The sequence below is a fragment of the Chamaea fasciata genome, unplaced genomic scaffold (genome assembly GCF_029207755.1).
Source record: "Chamaea fasciata isolate MVZ Bird 193981 ecotype frontalis unplaced genomic scaffold, bChaFas1.0.hap1 SCAF_13, whole genome shotgun sequence".
Lineage (NCBI taxonomy): Eukaryota > Metazoa > Chordata > Aves > Passeriformes > Sylviidae > Chamaea > Chamaea fasciata.
The window spans coordinates 11889134-11905455 of NW_027094098.1; the positions used below are offsets into that span (position 1 = coordinate 11889134).

The 16322-nt window shown below is 53.3% G+C and overlaps 1 protein-coding gene across 2 annotated transcripts; it reads left to right on the plus strand.

Annotated features, from left to right (window-relative positions):
* The first annotated feature begins 1566 nt into the window (after window positions 1–1566).
* On the plus strand, window positions 1567–15531 carry IMPDH2 (inosine monophosphate dehydrogenase 2). Of its 2 annotated transcripts, XM_066195763.1 has the most exons (15): window positions 1567–1706; window positions 1795–1843; window positions 1939–2040; window positions 2256–2330; window positions 2778–2984; window positions 7449–7536; window positions 8131–8330; window positions 9410–9500; window positions 10177–10272; window positions 11611–11682; window positions 13851–13994; window positions 14183–14327; window positions 14414–14557; window positions 14920–15003; window positions 15275–15531. In XM_066195763.1, the coding sequence occupies exons 1-15, from the start codon at window positions 1609–1611 to the stop codon at window positions 15294–15296; spliced, it is 1617 nt and encodes a 538-aa protein (XP_066051860.1). In that variant the 5' UTR covers window positions 1567–1608; the 3' UTR covers window positions 15297–15531. The 2 variants fall into 2 exon arrangements, with proteins under 2 accessions (XP_066051860.1, XP_066051861.1); XM_066195764.1 differs by lacking the exon at window positions 11611–11682 and having other exon boundaries at window positions 1568–1706; window positions 15275–15529.
* Window positions 15532–16322: the final 791 nt, after the last annotated feature.

The window sequence follows — 16322 nt, forward strand, 5'->3', positions numbered from 1 at the left end:
ATCTGTTGGAACAGAAGCCAACATGCCTGTTTACTACTGTGCCCGTGCTGTAGCACAACAGCTCAGTTCCGTGGGTTGCCTCCCAGGTAGGCTCAGCAAACCTTTGTTAGCCTGTTCTTTTTTTAAATAAGGGTAGAGATCTGTCACACTGATCCTGGTCCAGCATGATGCCTCCTGTTCTGCTGATCCTGTGACAGGTAATGCTGACTCTAGAGTGCATGTCCTTGGCAAGGTGGCGCTTTCCGATCTCTGTTCACATTTCCTGTGTCCTACAGGGCAGCATGAGTAACACATTTCTTGAAGATGCTTTCTGATCTTTGACAAGGAATTAACTTCCTGCAGCAGGGAGTTGTAGGCACAAGAGCACTGTTCTCTAGTCCCTGAACTGGTTAGTGTTAGACAGGGGTCTGCCTTGGACAGTGTGTTATGGGGAGCAGGTGAGAAGGGGTGTAGTTGTCTCATGTCCCTGGTGCTCTGAGGCTGGATCTGGAACATCACAACAAGCAAACCAAGAGAAGGAAGTTGTTCTGTAACCTACAGTACAGGAACTTTTCCTGATGCTCAAACGGAACTGCAGGGATGGGAACATCTCATCCTGGAATAAGCCAGCTGCTATGTGCTGTAAGGCTCCTCTGAGGCAGATCTGTGTTTGTGCCTGTTCTGCTCCTCCAGACACAGTCCTCCTGCTACTGCTCTTCTCCAAAATCCTCCCTCCAGCCCCAGTCTGTGGCACAGACCTGAAGGTGCTACACCCCCATTCCCAGTGTGCAGCTATCCTCTTCACACTGCTTGTTTGTACAGTCTGGCCTGGTGGCTTTGGGAAGAGGGGCTAATGCCTACATGGGATCACCTTGGATTCTCTCTGGTGAGACTGCTGCCTCTCTCATTCCCCTCAAGGTGCAAGACTGGCCTTGCTGCTGCCTCTTGACTTTCATCCTTTGTGCAGCTCCCTTTGACTTATAAAATTGCTTTGGATTCTGCTAGTTTGTTCCAGCTCTGCATTTGCCACCGACCCAACAAGCCCATTCTTGTCTTCTGAAGCTGCGGCAGTACCTGGTGTTGGACTCGGCACCCAGCCCAGTGTCTCTCTGTGCATGGCACCATATCACCCATAAGTGGCCTTTTTTCGGTGGTCTTCTAGCAGGTATCACACTGTACCTGTGCCACAAGCTGGTGCCAGCCAAGCCAGAGCCTGGCACGAAGGGCCCTACAGGGCTGTACTGGAGTTCAGCTCTCTCTTGGTTGCCTCCTGCCGGTACACGGACCCGGCTGCTCGGTCCGAGCGCAAGAACAGCCGCGATGACCCGATGTCGCCGAGCTGAACACGTCGGGGCTCGGTGCTGTGAAGCTTCTCGGGAGGTAGTGCCGGAGGCTGAGAGCGACAGCCGGGTCCGGTGTGTCCCCGCTACCGCCCGGCACAACGCACGGCGAGGGCCGGCGCTGTGCTCCGCTCTGGGGCCCTCCGCGGCGCCAGGGGGCGCTACCGGCGCGGGCCCCTGCCGGAGTCGCTCTGTCCGCTCCGTCGCGGGGCGGGCACAGCGGGTCCCTCCCGGCGGCCGTCGGGGCGCGCGTGCGCTCGGTGTGGCGGGGCGGGCACGCGGCGGGGCCATGGCGGACTATCTGATCAGCGGCGGCACCGGCTACGTGCCCGACGACGGGCTGACGGCGCAGCAGCTCTTCAGCTGCGGCGATGGGCTCACCTACAAGTGAGTGCGGCCGGCACGGGGGTGGGACCGGGACTTGGGGCGCGGGGCCGCTGCGGTCGCTGACGCGTCTCCCCTCGTTACCCCGCAGCGATTTCCTCATCCTCCCGGGGTACATCGACTTCACGGCGGACCAGGTGGTGAGTGGCCGGGGCGGGGGAGCGGGCCGGGGGCCGGGCCGGGGGTTGCGCCGGTGCCGCCGCTCACCCGCCGCCGCTGCCTGCCTCCCCGCCAGGACCTGACCTCGGCGCTGACCAAGAGAATCACCCTGAAGACGCCGCTGGTCTCCTCGCCCATGGACACAGTCACCGAGGCCAGCATGGCCATCGCCATGGCGGTGAGTGCGGCCCCGCGGGCGGGTCCGCTGTGCGGCCACCGGGCTGGCGGGGCAGGAACCGCTGCCTGAGGCACCCGCGTGGCTGCTCTGGGGTCCCCGCAGCCCCTCGGACCGAGGCCGGACCCGGGAGCTCCATCAGCGCCGACCCCGCTGCTGCACCCGCAGCAGCGCCGGGCAGTGTCTGCAGTGACTCACGGCCGCCTTTGTGTCCCCAGCTGACCGGAGGAATTGGGTTCATCCACCACAACTGCACCCCAGAGTTCCAGGCCAACGAAGTGCGGAAGGTGAAGGTGAGTGGCTGGAACGGCAGCACCAAACCGTGCTGGCACAGGGTCCTCCGAGGAGGTGGGCAGCGGGTCTGGCCTCGCTGAATGAGAAGATTGCTGACGTGTGCGCGATCTTGGTGTTTCAGAGCTGTAGTGCTGCCAGGGTTTGCAGGCACAGCCCTCTCGTTGTGTGCCAGGCACTGTCTGTGTTTAGCCTGGGACCTGAGTCCTCCTGATGAGGGAATATTCCCCATCATTTCAGGGAGGAGGTTAGCCTGGAGACTCTTGGATTTTAACATTATTTGGGTGAGCCTTGCTGCTGGTTGAGAGTCATCCTGTTGGTGAGCATGTGGCTAGGCTGGGCGGTTGCAGACCCATGTGGGTGGCTGCAGTAACCTGCAGGCATGTGCCTTGCTCCTGTCTGGCCTGGCAGTGCCGCTCAGCCTGGCTGCTGGATCTGCTTCCTTTCAGAAATACGAGCAAGGATTCATCACAGACCCCGTGGTGCTGAGCCCCAATGACCGAGTGCGAGATGTGTTTGAAGCAAAAGCTCGTCATGGATTTTGTGGGATTCCCATCACGGACAATGGGAAGATGGGGGGCAAGCTGGTTGGGATCATCTCGTCCAGAGATATTGATTTCCTGAAAGAGTCAGAGCATGACCTGCCCCTCGGTGAGGTGAGAAATGCTCACATCTGATGGGTGTGAACACTGTGTTAGGAAGCCGTGTGGTTTGTGATGAGGACAAGGGTGAGTGTGGCTGTTGAGGGTGTTCTGCCAGTGGGAGGGAGCAGCTCCAGCTTAGCTCTGCAGGTCTGTCTGTGAGTGTATTTCCAGGGGAGAGTATGTTGCTCATTTGCACTGTTTGAGTGACTCCTGCAGTGGCAGACTATGCAGTTTACGTGAGTCGTTGGGGTCATCTTTCAGTGCTGTGGAAACTTCCCTGCTTCACTAATTAGTTGCTGGTGTTCGTGGCTGCTGCTGTAGTCCCACATGCTGGCACCAGCCAGCTTTGTAGCAGCTGTGCTGTGCCCAACAAACCCTCCAAGTGCTGAGCTTCCTTTTCTGGGTTGCCTTTCCCTGTCTGCCTCATCTGGGTTACTTGCTCTTTCAAATAACCCCCTGAACTTGCAGTTTGGCCTTCATAAGGCTTCGCTGTCAGCCTCCCCTCATGCAGGAGAACGTTCTGTGATTCCGGTTACACAAGCTGTGTAACTTGAGATCCGTGGTGCTGTCAGGTTACACCACCAGTGCCTCTCGGCCATGCTTTGCTCTTGGCTCACAAATATTTTTAGCTCTTGCTGACCAAACCTGGTGTCACATGCTGATCCCTGTTTGGTTTGAAATTGGCTACAAATACGTGATACAAGAGCCTGAAACCAGGAATAGGTTATAAAAGCGTACATGGCCCTTTGAAGCAAAGCTGCCCATTCAGAGGAGCCAGATAAAAATCTTTCCTCTAGCTTTCTGTGGGTCATTCAGCACTGCAGAATGACAGAAGCAGGAAGCTTGCTGCTGTCATTGTCTGGTGCTTGTCCCTGTCGCCAAGCAGGGCCGGCGGAACGAATGGTTTCCTCAATCTTCTCTCCACTTGCAGTCCAGCAGTCCTTTTACTGAGCCATTTGTTGCCATCACTTAAAACACACAAGTCTCCCGTAGCATGGGGAGCTCATGAATCCCACAGGCTTAGGGATTGTCACCAGCCCCTGTTCTTGTAGGTGACTAACCTACCAGACATCTGCTGGAAACTTAATACAGCTGGAGGCAGGCAGTCCTGGAAGTTCTTGGAGTGTGTGGAGCTGTGACTTTTTGTCACAGCTGGTGAGCAATCCCACCAGGGGAGGGACTATGTTGGATGTGTTGTTTGCAAATAGAGATGGGCTGGTGGGAGATGTGGTGGTTGAAGGACGACTGGGGCACAGTGATCATGAAATTAGAGAGTTCCCAATATTTGGTGAAATCAGGAGGAACATCAATAGGACTTTTACATTGGACTTCCAGAGGGCAGACTTTGGCCTGTTTAGGAGACTTTTTCAGAGAGTTCCTTGGGAAGGAGCCCTTAAAGGAGTCCAGGAAAGGTGGGTGTGCTTCAAAACAGAGATCTTGAGGGCAGAGGAACAGACCATCCCTGTGTGCTGAAAGATGAGTCGATGAGGCAAACATCCAGCCTGAATGGGCAACAGGGTTTTGAAGGAACTTAAGAATAAAAAGAGGATGTATCATCTTTGGAAGAAGGGGTCAGGTGTCTCAGAAGGTATTTGAGGGGATTGCTGGGGCATGTAGTAAAAAAATGAGAGAGGCCAGAGCTCAGTCTGAACTTAATTTGGCAACTTTTGTAAAGAATAGCAAAAAATCTTTTTACAAATATATTAATGGCAAAAGGAAGGGTTAGACCAACCTTTGTTCTTTATTGGATGAGGGAGGGAACTTAGTAACTGCAGAAGTGCTTAACGCCTTCTTTGCCTCAGTCTTTAGTGGGAAGATGGCTTGTCCTCAGCACAGCTGTCCTCCTGGGTTGGTAGATGGTGTCAGGGAGCAGAATGGTGCCCCTGTTATCCAGGAGGAGGCAGTCAGAGAACTGCTGAGCCACATGGATGTTCATAAATCTCTGGGCCCAGATGGGATCCACCACAGGGTGATCAGGGAGCTGGCAGATGAGCTTGTTAAGCTGGTCTCCATCATTTACCAGCAGTCCTGGCTCACTGGTGAGGTTCCAGAGGACTGGAAGCTGGCCAATGTGACACCCATTCACAAAAAGGGTGGGAAGGAGGATCCTGGTAATCATAGGCCAGTTAGCCTGACCTCAGTACCCAGTAAGGTCATGGAGCAGTTTACACGGGGTGTCATCATGCAGCACTTACAGGATGGCCAGGGTCTCAGGCCCAGACAGCATGGGTTTAGAAAGGGTAGGTCATGTTTGACAAACCTGGTCTTCTTTTAGGTGACCCTGGTGAATGCAGTAAAGTCTGTGGATGTTGTATATATGGACCTCAGCAAGGCCTTTGACACTGTCTCCCACAGCATACATGGAAAAGCTGGCAGCCCACAGCTTGGACAGCAGCACTCTTTGCTGGGTTAAGAACTGACTGCATGGCCAGGCCCAGAGAGTGGTGGTGAACGGTGCTGCATCCAGCTGGGGACAGTCACCAGTGGTGTCCCTCAGGGGGCTGTGCTGGGGCCAGCTCTGTTCAATATTTTTATTGACCACATGGATGAGGGTATTGAGTCTTTCATTAGTAAATTTGCAGATGACACTAAGCTGGGAGCGTGTGTCAATCTGTTGGAAGGTAGGAGCGCTCTGCAGAGAGACCTGGAATGGGTGGATGGGTGGGCAGAGTCCAGTAAGATGAAGTTTAATCAGTCCAAGTGCCACGTCCTGCATTTTGGCCACAATAACCCCCTGCAATGCTGTAGGCTGTAGGCTGGGGATGGTGTGTCTGGACAGTGCCCAGGCAGAAAGGGACCTGGGGGCACTGGTGACAGCAGCTGAACATGAGCCAGCAGTGTGCCCTGGTGGCCAAGAGGGCCAATGGCACCTGGCCTGGATCAGGAATGGTGTGGCCAGCAGGAGCAGGGAGGTCATTCTGGCCCTGTACTCAGCACTGCTGAGGCCACACCTCGAGTGCTGTGTCCAGCTCTGGCCCCTCAGTTTAGGAAGGACGTTGAGATGCTTGAATGCGTCCAGAGGAGGCAACAAGGCTGGTGAAGGGCTCGGAAAACAAGCCAGATGAAGAACAACTGAGGGAGGTGGGGTTGTTTAGCCTGGAGAAAAGGAGACTCAGAGGTGACCTTATCACTCTCTACAACTTCTTAAAGGGTGGTTGTGGTCAGGTGAGGGTTGGTCTCTTTCTCCAGGCGGGAACTGACAGAACAAGAGAACACAGTCTTAAGCTGCAGCAAGGGAAATATAGGTAGGATATTAGGAAGAAGTTTTCCACTGAAAGAGTGATTAAATACTGGAATAGTCTGCCTGGGGAGGTGGTGGAGTCACCATCCCTGGATGTGTTTAGAAAGAGACTGGATGTGGCACTTGATGCCATGATCTAGTTGAGGTGTTAGGGCTGGGTTGGACTTGATGATCTTGAAGGTCTCTTCCAGCCTAGTGATTTTGTGATGCCTCAGGCTTCTCCTGAGATGTGGGTTCTGTCACAGACGGCATTTCGGGTAGATTGCAGGCATGGTCAGCCTCTTTCTGATGCAAAATGTCTGTTCTTACTATATAAATAACTAAAATGTTCCTTCTTTGTGTGCAACTGATCTACCTTCCTGAGGGGTTAGAGAATGTTCCCTTTTAGCTTTGCCCAGCCTTCTCAAGTAACCTTTCATGGGGACTTGATGATCACAGATTGCTGTGGTTGGAAAGCGACTTGGAGGTCTCTCATCAAGCCACCTGCTCAAGGCACGTTGAGCTGGAGGAGGTTTTGTGGGGCTGTGTCTAAATCTCCAAGGATGGAGATTTCATTATCTCTCTGGGCTGCTCTCCCAGTGGGAGACCACTGTTGTGGTGAAAGCTACCATACCAGGTCAGATGTTCCCCTGTTCCCCACTGTCCAGCACTGCCCTTTGCTTTCCAGTGTGTTTTGATGCTTGTTTGTCAGAGTGAGTGTGGGTGAGCATATTTGGATTGACACAAGTCCTTTGCCCCACTGAGCTTACCAGCAGCAGCAGCGGGTTATTCGGGGCAGGGCCTTTCCAGGGCCCATGCGCTGGAGATGCTGCCTGAAAATGAGACTGAGGCCACCATTTCTGCCAGAACAGCGTGAGACTCTGAAGGTGTCTCCAGCCCTTATTTGTGTGTGCTCCATTGAAAGGGAGAGCTGTTAGGGTGTTATCCCAAATGAAGGTCATCTGAGAGTTGTCCCTTGTTTCTAGGTGCTTTCACTTACCTTCCTGAGGCCTTCTGCCATCTCCTGTTTTCAGTGCACTAATGTGCTTGGGGCCTGATGGCAGTGCCCGCGTGGGGACAGCACACTGGAGGCTTTTCCTGTGTGTTTCTGGAGGCGTGTTGCTGTGCTGTGGGCCTTTTTGTGGAGCGCTCCTGCACGGCTGCTGCAGAGCATTTCACGTGGGCAGGGGGGCTTTGGTATTTTCAGATCAGTGTGAAGGAGTTCTTGTGACTTTTTATCTTCCCCCACCCACTAGATTATGACAAAGCGGGAGGATCTTGTTGTGGCCCCAGCTGGCGTAATGTTGAAAGAAGCAAATGAAATTCTGCAAAGGAGTAAAAAAGGTACCTGTGACCGCCTGCGGCGCAAGGGAGAGCTGTGAAAGTGCTGGGCTGGGGCAGCGTGGGTGAATGTGGGCACACAGTCCCTGTGTGGGTGAAACATGGGAGACGACAGTGAAGAGAGTGCCTGCAGCCCTCTGCCAGGGTACAGAGTTCACATGCCTTCATCTCAAATGTGTTTTGAGTTGAAGGATTATTGGCAGCCCATTGTTTGGCTGTCCAGCCACATATCTTTGATTTTTCTGCCCTAGCCTTCACATTTCACTTCTCAGTTCAGTACTGAACTGTTCAATCTCTTGGGGTTTAGTAGTTCAACTTTTAATAGGGTGTTATGTGTCTAATTATTTAAAAATGCACGTGTTTTCTATGGTTGATGTGAAAATACGGAGTCCTTCTCCAGTCCTACAAACAAACTCCTCTGTTTCTCGAGCCAGGGCTGCTTGCATTCATGGCCAAGCAAGATTTGGTCGCACACCTCTGAGTCTCCGTCTTGTAGCAGTTCCTGCCTGCCCACTGCTCCTGGTCTGCTGCACTGCTCTGAGCTAATGTCTGTCTCCTGTAGAAATCTGCAGTGATGTTCTTTCTGCCTGTTTCCAGGCAAGCTGCCAATTGTTAATGAAGATGACGAGCTGGTGGCTATCATTGCCCGCACTGATCTCAAGAAGAACAGGGATTACCCTCTGGCTTCCAAGGACTCCAAGAAGCAGCTGCTCTGTGGTGCCGCTATCGGGACCCACGAGGATGACAAGTACCGGCTGGACCTGCTGGTGCAGGCTGGTGTGGACGCTGTTGTGCTGGTGAGCACCCGTGGGGGACCCGTGGGCACTGTGTCGGCCTGGGACACTGGGGGGTGAGTCCCCAGGCTGGATGAACGTCTCTGACGGTGTGGCAGCAGCATGGCACTCACTGTCTTTGTCACAGGCCTTTCTGTGTTACAGTATGGCAGTTCGTTGACCTCTCAGTCTTGTTCAGGTTAGGATCCTCCAATTGGAGGGATTCCTCTTGCCTGGAGACATGTGTGTCCTGGAGGGAGTTTGTATCGTGCATTGGAGCCCTGAAGGCTGAGAAGAGAAACATTGTCACTTAATACAGAATCTTCTACAAATACCTCGTGCACTCTGCCACCAGCCTCCCTGATGTTCCTGACTAATTTTGAATATTCGGCTTCTTATAGTTTCCCTTTGTCCCTCCCTTTGTTGTTGGTTACTGTGTTACTAGTCTCTTACTGATGTTCAGGAGTGATCAGTGAGCCCAGAGATGCTCTGCTGGTCTCCCTTTCTGGCCTGTAAACTTTCAGGCACAGTTGTCACTGCCTGTATTTGCACATGGTTTTCTCATTGATTGTGATCCTGTGAGTCTGCTGTGCTCTGAGGGCACGGCTGAGCAGTGGGAAATGTTTAACAGACATTATTTGACTGGGTCACAGAGATTGGCAGGGACTGAGTGCTCAGTGCTCCACATCTGGTATGAGCTGCTCTGCTGCACAGTGGGGACGTGCATCCCCCCACCAGCCCTCCTGGGTTTCACAAGGAACATTCTCCATTTCACCTGTAGTTTGAGGCAGGGCTGACAAGTGTCCTGCTGATAGAGCCAGATGGTTCTTATCTACAGCCACATGTTCTGCTTGTTGCCTTCTGTAGAAGCTAAAGGATTAAACCTGAAGGATATTATTGTTTATTTACAATAAACTGCCTTGTACAGGGAAGGTACATTCCTGTCTTGGCAGCAGCTTCTCCTGGGGTTCTGTGCCCAATTTGGGGAGTCATTTTGCCCATTACCCACCTTAGCAGAGAGCCCAGCAAGCAGAGTGAAGATCTGAAGCTGCATTTGTAATTTGCAGAAATTCTGGTTGAAACTGATTTTCTTTCTATTGCAGGATTCCTCTCAGGGGAATTCCATCTTCCAGATCAATATGATAAAATACATTAAGGAGAAATATCCCAACCTACAAGTTATTGGAGGAAATGGTAGGCGTGTGTTGAAGACTCTTCTTGTCTTTAAATGACATTTGTTTCTTAGACATAGGGGGAGCTGCAGGGATGTGAATGAGACGGTCATCTTGGCAAATTTCTGTGAATTTATATTGGTTTCCTCTGACTTGTGGAATGGAGCAAGACCACTGTAGACACAGGGTGGTACCTTACTGCTGCAGATGCTTAGGAGGCTTTGTTCTGCAGCACAGTGTGTTATAGTCCTCTGTAGCACATTACACATTAGCTTATTTCACACACTAGTTTAAAATTTTGCATAGTAACAAATAATGCTTGATGTGGAAATCTAATGGCAATTTTCCCTGCCTCTTGACAGCAGAGTCCAGTGGTCCTTGTCTTTACCTGATGCTTCTGTTACCCTGTGCTCTGCCCTCCCTACCTCCTGTGGCCCAGAGAGTGCTTGGGACCATGTCATGGCTTTGCTGCCTCAGCCTTTGGGTGGAAGTGTGTTGCAGAATAGCCTAAAGGGGCAGTGTCACCTCCCCCACTGAGACCGCTGGGGCAGAAACTCGCTGCTCCTCCCAGACAGGCTCTGGCACAGGCTGTTGCCCTGGGCGGGGGATGTTGGCAGCAGTGGGGGAACCTCCAGGGCAGAGAAGTGTTGTTTGCAAATGTGCTTGTCTGTTTTCAAACCGGTTTCTGCTCCCCACAGTGGTGACTGCGGCTCAGGCCAAGAACCTCATTGACGCGGGGGTTGATGCCCTGAGGGTCGGGATGGGCAGTGGCTCCATCTGCATCACACAGGAAGGTGAGAGAGATCAGCTGCCTCCTAAATAGGCTGAAGACAGGTACTTAGTAGAAATTCCCTGCTGAAAAGCACCATGGCTGGGATGGAATTCTCCCCTTGTGAGGGCAGTGTCCAAGAGCCAAAGGTCTTTCACCCACTTTGTCCAGGACTTCCAGGAACCTTTGGGGTGGCAGCAACAGCAAAGGCATTTCCCAGTACTGACTGAGACTGAGTAGAGCGGTGTGGCAGATTGTGGCTTTGCCTGAGGGGAGCTGTTGGCTCGGTGTGGGATGGGGCCGGCGGGCTGCTCTTCAGGGACAGAGGTTTACTGGATCCCCAGTGCTGATGGGTGAAGTGCACTGGGCTGTCCGTGCTCCCTTTCCCTCTGGCCAGCAGTATGCATGATGCAGTATTGATCTGGGCTCAATGCCTTTGCCGTTTCCAGGCCAAAATGGGATTTCTTGCTTCTATCTCTGCAGTTAGACAGAGCTTGTGCAGGGCAGAGGCTGTGTCACCCTTAGCTAAAAGGCAAGAGGGGCACTCCCAGGGCCTGAAGAAAGTCTGTTGAGGACAGACTCAGTCCTTGTGTGTTGAACCTCAGATGAAGTACAGAGAGGTGGTGCAGGAAGGCGCTGCAGTCCATGAGCACAGCCCCTCACTGCTTTGGTCCTTGTTTTGTGCCACAGGAGGCAGCAAGTGAGCCGCTGCTGGCTGTAGGAGCTGCATTAGCTCTGCCCTTTCCAGCATGGAGCCTGTGAGCAGCCCTGGACCTGTGCTGTGTTCCTGCTTTGCCTGGCTGCAGGGGTTTTCCAGTCAGGGTAGTCTGTCTCAGATCAGCTTTCTAAGGAGGGAGTAGTATCCTTGGGCTGACACTTCCATAACCAGAGCAGAGGCAGGACACACATGTCCTACCCGGGCTCCGAGGCAAAGGCATGCTCTGATCTGCAGAGTGCTGAATGTCCCAGGGGTTCCTCCAGCTGCCCCAGGAGATGGGGTTGGGTGCTGGTTTTGGCAAAGGAGCAGAGCTGAGGTAGAATGTGGTGCTTCACAGGAGATGTGGTTGCAGAACTCTTGCCTGCAGCTCCCCAGGTTTTTGGCCCTGTTAAGGGCAAGAACTCTGGGTTTTTGGGGTAGGGGTCACCTCTGTGGGTGGCTGCTGGGGTAGGGCGAGCATGCGCTGTGCACAGCCAGGCCTGGCTGCCTTGGATCTGGCCTCTGGCTTGGCTCGGGCTAGGAAGGATCTGCAAAGTCAGCTCTGTCCCACACCGTATGCTCTGCCCAGTAGCAGGTCACTTCTGGGGTCCTTTGTTCTGCTGCTGTTCTTCTGTCTCTAAAATGTGTGTGTTTGTTTTTGTTTAGCTGCTCCAAAGATCCCTCCAGACCTAAAGTCCCACAGCCCCAAATGCCCTTCTACTGTCACGGGCACCTATAGTAAGTCACTTGCCCTGTTCCCAACCCTAATTATGTGTCTTGAAGCAGGACCCTGATTTGGCTGCACATGGCCCTACTGCTTGTTTGAGAATAATTTAGCTGTAGATGCACTTGGGGTTTTGTGGCTTTGGATACTGGTTTTGAATCTGAAATGAAATCTGAGAAACCTTTCTGATTACATAAAGCAGAATCTGAACTGTCCAAGCTGAGGGAACTCAGGCCTGTCTTCTCTCCACTCCAAAATCCAGTTAGGAGCCTGACTGCACCTTCTGGATCTCTAGCCAGGCATGCTCCTGCTAGGCCTCCCTGCACCTGAGAGGTGATCCCCGAGTGGTTCTTGATCATGCTCAAAACGTAGCCCTAGTTCTGGGGAAGTTGTGCACTGACCAAGCTTCCCACGGAGCTGGCTCCCCTGAGTCACGGAGGGACGTCACTGCGCATGGCCACCTCGGCAGCTGCGTTCCATCTTTTCCCCACCAAGTCCTGTGGAGAGAAGGGGCTTTTGCCTGCCCCGCACAGGGTGCAGTGTTCTCTGCTCTGATGCTCTGACCAAGCAGCCCCTGCAAGGAAGCCTTAGGCTTTGTCCTTTCTCCTAGTTCTGACACACCTCAAAGGGAGAGGTTTACTCTTGCAGATCCTGGAAGGTTTTCTCTAACAGATGGTGTTTTGTAGGGCCACCCAATACACTAAAAGGGACAAACCCTCACCTGACCATGTGATGTGTGTGTGTGCTCGGAACCCTGCTTGGGAAGCCTGTGCTCCAGGGCTGTGGCACTGGGCACTGGGACAGTCGGAGAGGCACGATGCTCCCAGGGGCCCTGAGCCAAGCTGTGCCCTAAAAGGGCTGGTCTCTGTGGTTGCGCTTGAGAGGTTTCTGCAGGCCCTGCACTGTCTACGGCACAATCCTATAGATCCTGAACTCAAAACCCTTCAGAAATGGGTGTTTCTCTCCACAGAGCTCTTCCATGGCAGCGTTTTGCAGCTTCACTGTGGCCTTCAGCAGTGCAGAACTGTGCAAGACCATCTCTTTAAGGGCATTGATGATAAAGCTGGCAGCCTCTCCCTGGCTGGCTGAGCCTGAGCTGAATGCTGGGGTCTGATTAAATTTAGTTTTGTCACAGTCTCAGTCTGGAGTCTGGCTGCCCTCCCTCAGCAGCTGCCACTGAGTGCTGGGAGTAAGAGAAACTGCAGCCTCCTGGCCCCCAGCAGGCCTCTGGCAGGGATCTACTGCCAGCACTGCTGCCATGGAGGCTGAACCACACCTGGAGTTCACACTCCAAAGTACTAATACTGTGTGGCATTAATCGTACCCAATTTATGGGACTAACCATGACTGGAGAAAAGGCTTCCAGTTGATGGTGGGGAAGGGACGTCTCCCTGAGAGAAGCTTATCTCAGTGTTCTTGCATGCCTGTGGCTGACAAACATGTTACAAGACACGCCTTGTGCTGGTCTTCCTCACATAATGGAAAGCTTCTTAACTGCTACTGAATGGGAAGAACAAGTAAATCCAAAGCTAATAACTCTCTTTTCATATGGCAGCTAAACTTGATGGAATCCTTGCTACACTGCAGGGCAGGAAGATCGATTATTACCCAACCATTCTGCCTGTTTCCTTTTCCACTGCTGCATGTGTATTTGTGTGTGTGTGCAGACCTGTATGTATAGATATATTTCTATCTATACCATATACAGGCATACGAGCTCTCTCCCAGACAACTGCCTTTCCATTCAAGAGGCACATCTTACAGATGCTGTGTACATGGACAAGGTGTCTGGCCATTCCAGGAGAGAGCCAGCAATGGAACATGGCTACATGCCAGGGATGCTTTGGAGAGGGGCTTTTGGAGTTTGCTTTATTTCATTCCCAAGCTCCCCACATCTGCCGTGCACCAGGATTGAGCCACGAGTCTCGTCTGATCCTAGCCATGTGATTGAAGACCCCACTCCTAAGGTCACTCACAGCTTTTTGGAGCCAAGGGCTGTGAGGATGTCTCAGCAGGCATCTCCTGGGCATCTGCTTCTCTTGCAATTCAGCCTAGGGAAGGAGTATCCAGGGATTTGTGTGTTCTGAGTGCTGGAGCATGTGTGTGCTGGAAGCCTGGGAGAGCCTGCTGGGGCGGGGATGTGGTGCTGCCCGGAGCTGAGGCTGTGTGCCCTGTCCCGCAGTGCTGGCGTGCGGCCGCCCCCAGGCCACGGCGGTGTACAAGGTGTCCGAGTACGCCAGGAGGTTCGGTGTCCCTGTCATTGCCGACGGAGGCATCCAGACGGTTGGGCACATCGCCAAGGCCCTGGCACTTGGGGCCTCCACAGGTGAGCATCATTGTAGGGATGTCCTAGGAGGCGTTTCCAGATGGCATCACAGTGGGCATGACGGCGATTACTTGCAGGTGGCTGGGGGTGTGGGGGCTGCAGCCAGTGCTGTGCCCAGGAACCCTGAGGGATTTTGCATGCACTGCCACTGCTGCTGATGTGCTGTTCCTGGTGATATCTTGTGCCAGTGATGATGGGCTCTCTCCTGGCTGCCACCACGGAGGCCCCAGGCGAGTACTTCTTCTCGGATGGCATCAGGCTGAAGAAATACCGCGGCATGGGCTCCCTAGATGCCATGGACAAGAACTTGGGCAGCCAGAATCGGTATTTCAGGTCAGAGATGATGCTTTGGGGCAGCAGATCAAGCTTTTGGGGCTTCTCTGCTTCACTTAATACCCTTGATTTGTGCTTTCACACAGTGAGACAGACAAAATTAAAGTGGCCCAGGGGGTCTCCGGTGCAGTGCAAGACAAGGGCTCTATCCATAAATTCATTCCATACCTAATTGCTGGGATCCAGCATTCCTGCCAGGATATTGGTGCCAAGAGCCTGACCCAAGTCCGGTGAGTACTTCCCCATGTCTGTACTCTGGTTAGGTCATGAGAGTTTGGAGTCCCTGGGGAGCTGTATTCAAGCTGTGGTGTATTCTGAATAGATTGTAGCTCTCTTCCCTTATCTCCAGTGGGCACTGCACCATGGACCTGCCAGCCCCAGGGATGCAAGACTGTGGTCTCTTGTAGTATATTCAGCTGGCTGGGCTCAAAATGTTGGGGTTACATTACCCAGCCTGATTCTTGGGAGCACAGCAAAGACCATTCTGGCCACAGCTGGAGGAACCAGTGACCCTTGTCCCAGCTGTTCCAGCTGAGCATATGCCAGAGCACTGGACTCTGCCTGGCTTGTAACAGGTGTCCTTCCCCCTCAGAGCCATGATGTACTCGGGAGAGCTGAAATTTGAGAAGAGGACAACGTCTGCCCAGGTTGAAGGAGGGGTGCACGGCCTCCACTCGTAAGTGCTTCTGGCAGGATCCTTGTCACCTTGGGCAGGGTGTTGGGGGTCAGGAACAGCCACCCTGTACCTCAGCTGCCATGCCTTTGGCTTGGTTTGCCATTCGTTGCCTTGCCCTGGCACCACAGAGCCGGGCGAAGCCATGGCCTGTCAGGGTGCTGAAGCTGTTCCCCTCCCTGGGCTGGCAGGATCCATTCCATTCTGCACCTTTGTCCCTGCCCTGAGTGAGGTGGGTCAGTGAAGGGGCTCCCTGGTGCTGCTTCCCTCGCAGGTATGAGAAGCGCCTTTTCTGAAAGATCGTCTGTGTCTGTCCTTGTGCCACTGAGCCCTGCGCCGCTCCGCGCGGGAGTTGCTCTCGCTGCAGAAGTGCCATTACTCTGGGCTGCCTGGAGCTCCCGCTGTCCCTTGGCTGCTTTCTGACCACCCGCGGGGCCCACCTTCCACCCAGGAGCTGTGAGCCTGGGCTGGAGCCTTGCACATGTTAGCCATGTTTTACAATAAAAATAATGAAAAGATGTGCAGTTGGTGTCAGCCCGGAGCCTCTCTTCCTTCTTTACCTCCCTTGCTCTCCTTCCTTGGCTCTGTCCCTTGCTTCACACACTGTCAGAGGCAGCTGATAACCCCAGAAAGGACTGTGTGCATGTGAAGGGCAACTGGGAGAGGAGAGCCCTGAGACAGGACTGAGTGGTTAACACAGTTTGGCTTCTTTAAAAATCCTTCCTGAGAGCAGAAAACAAGGGCTGGACTGCTGGGCAAGAAAGCAAATCGTTTCAAAGAGCCATTATCTCCTGCTGGGAGCTGCCAAACCCAGCTGTGGCAGCAGCCAGGGTGCTGCGGGCCCCCATTCCTGGTCCAGCTGCTGCCTTCTTCCCCTAAACCTCTTGTTACTACACTTCCAGTGGCTGCACCAGCTTGGGCTGTTCACTGTGGACTACCTTCCCAGGCTCCAACAGAGCAATTGTTTCCTGGAAGGTGGGCAGTGCTCCTTATAAAGGAGCTGGTCTGCAGTTCTGCAGGCCTGAGCAGTGCAAACTTCCCTGGCTTGGCAGGTTTACCTGTGCTTGCAATGCCAGGAGCCAAGAAGTATTTAACATTGTATCAGTTATACATGTCCCACACATCACTCCTGCTGAAGAGCACCTGTTTACCATCAGTGGTTTGGGGATGTCAAATTTGATTTATACACTAAAACCTGAGCCTTGACTACGATGCCATGGTGTGTCACACTCAAGACACTCAGCAAAGCCACCTGCACCTTGCATCCCCTGCCTTTGCCTGCCAAGGTGGCAAAGTTCAGGGCATGAGGCTTCCATTAGGTA

What these genes read in the sequence shown, in the direction of transcription:
- IMPDH2 (XM_066195763.1), top strand. Translation starts at nt 1,609, where the DNA reads ATGGCGGACTATCTGATCAGCGGCGGCACCGGCTACGTGCCCGACGAC. An exon ending in GGCGATGGGCTCACCTACAA is followed by an intron (nt 1,707 to 1,794) that starts GTGAGTGCGGCC and finishes GTTACCCCGCAG; the next exon opens with CGATTTCCTCATCCTCCCGG. An exon ending in GGCACTTGGGGCCTCCACAG is followed by an intron (nt 13,995 to 14,182) that starts GTGAGCATCATT and finishes ATCTTGTGCCAG; the next exon opens with TGATGATGGGCTCTCTCCTG.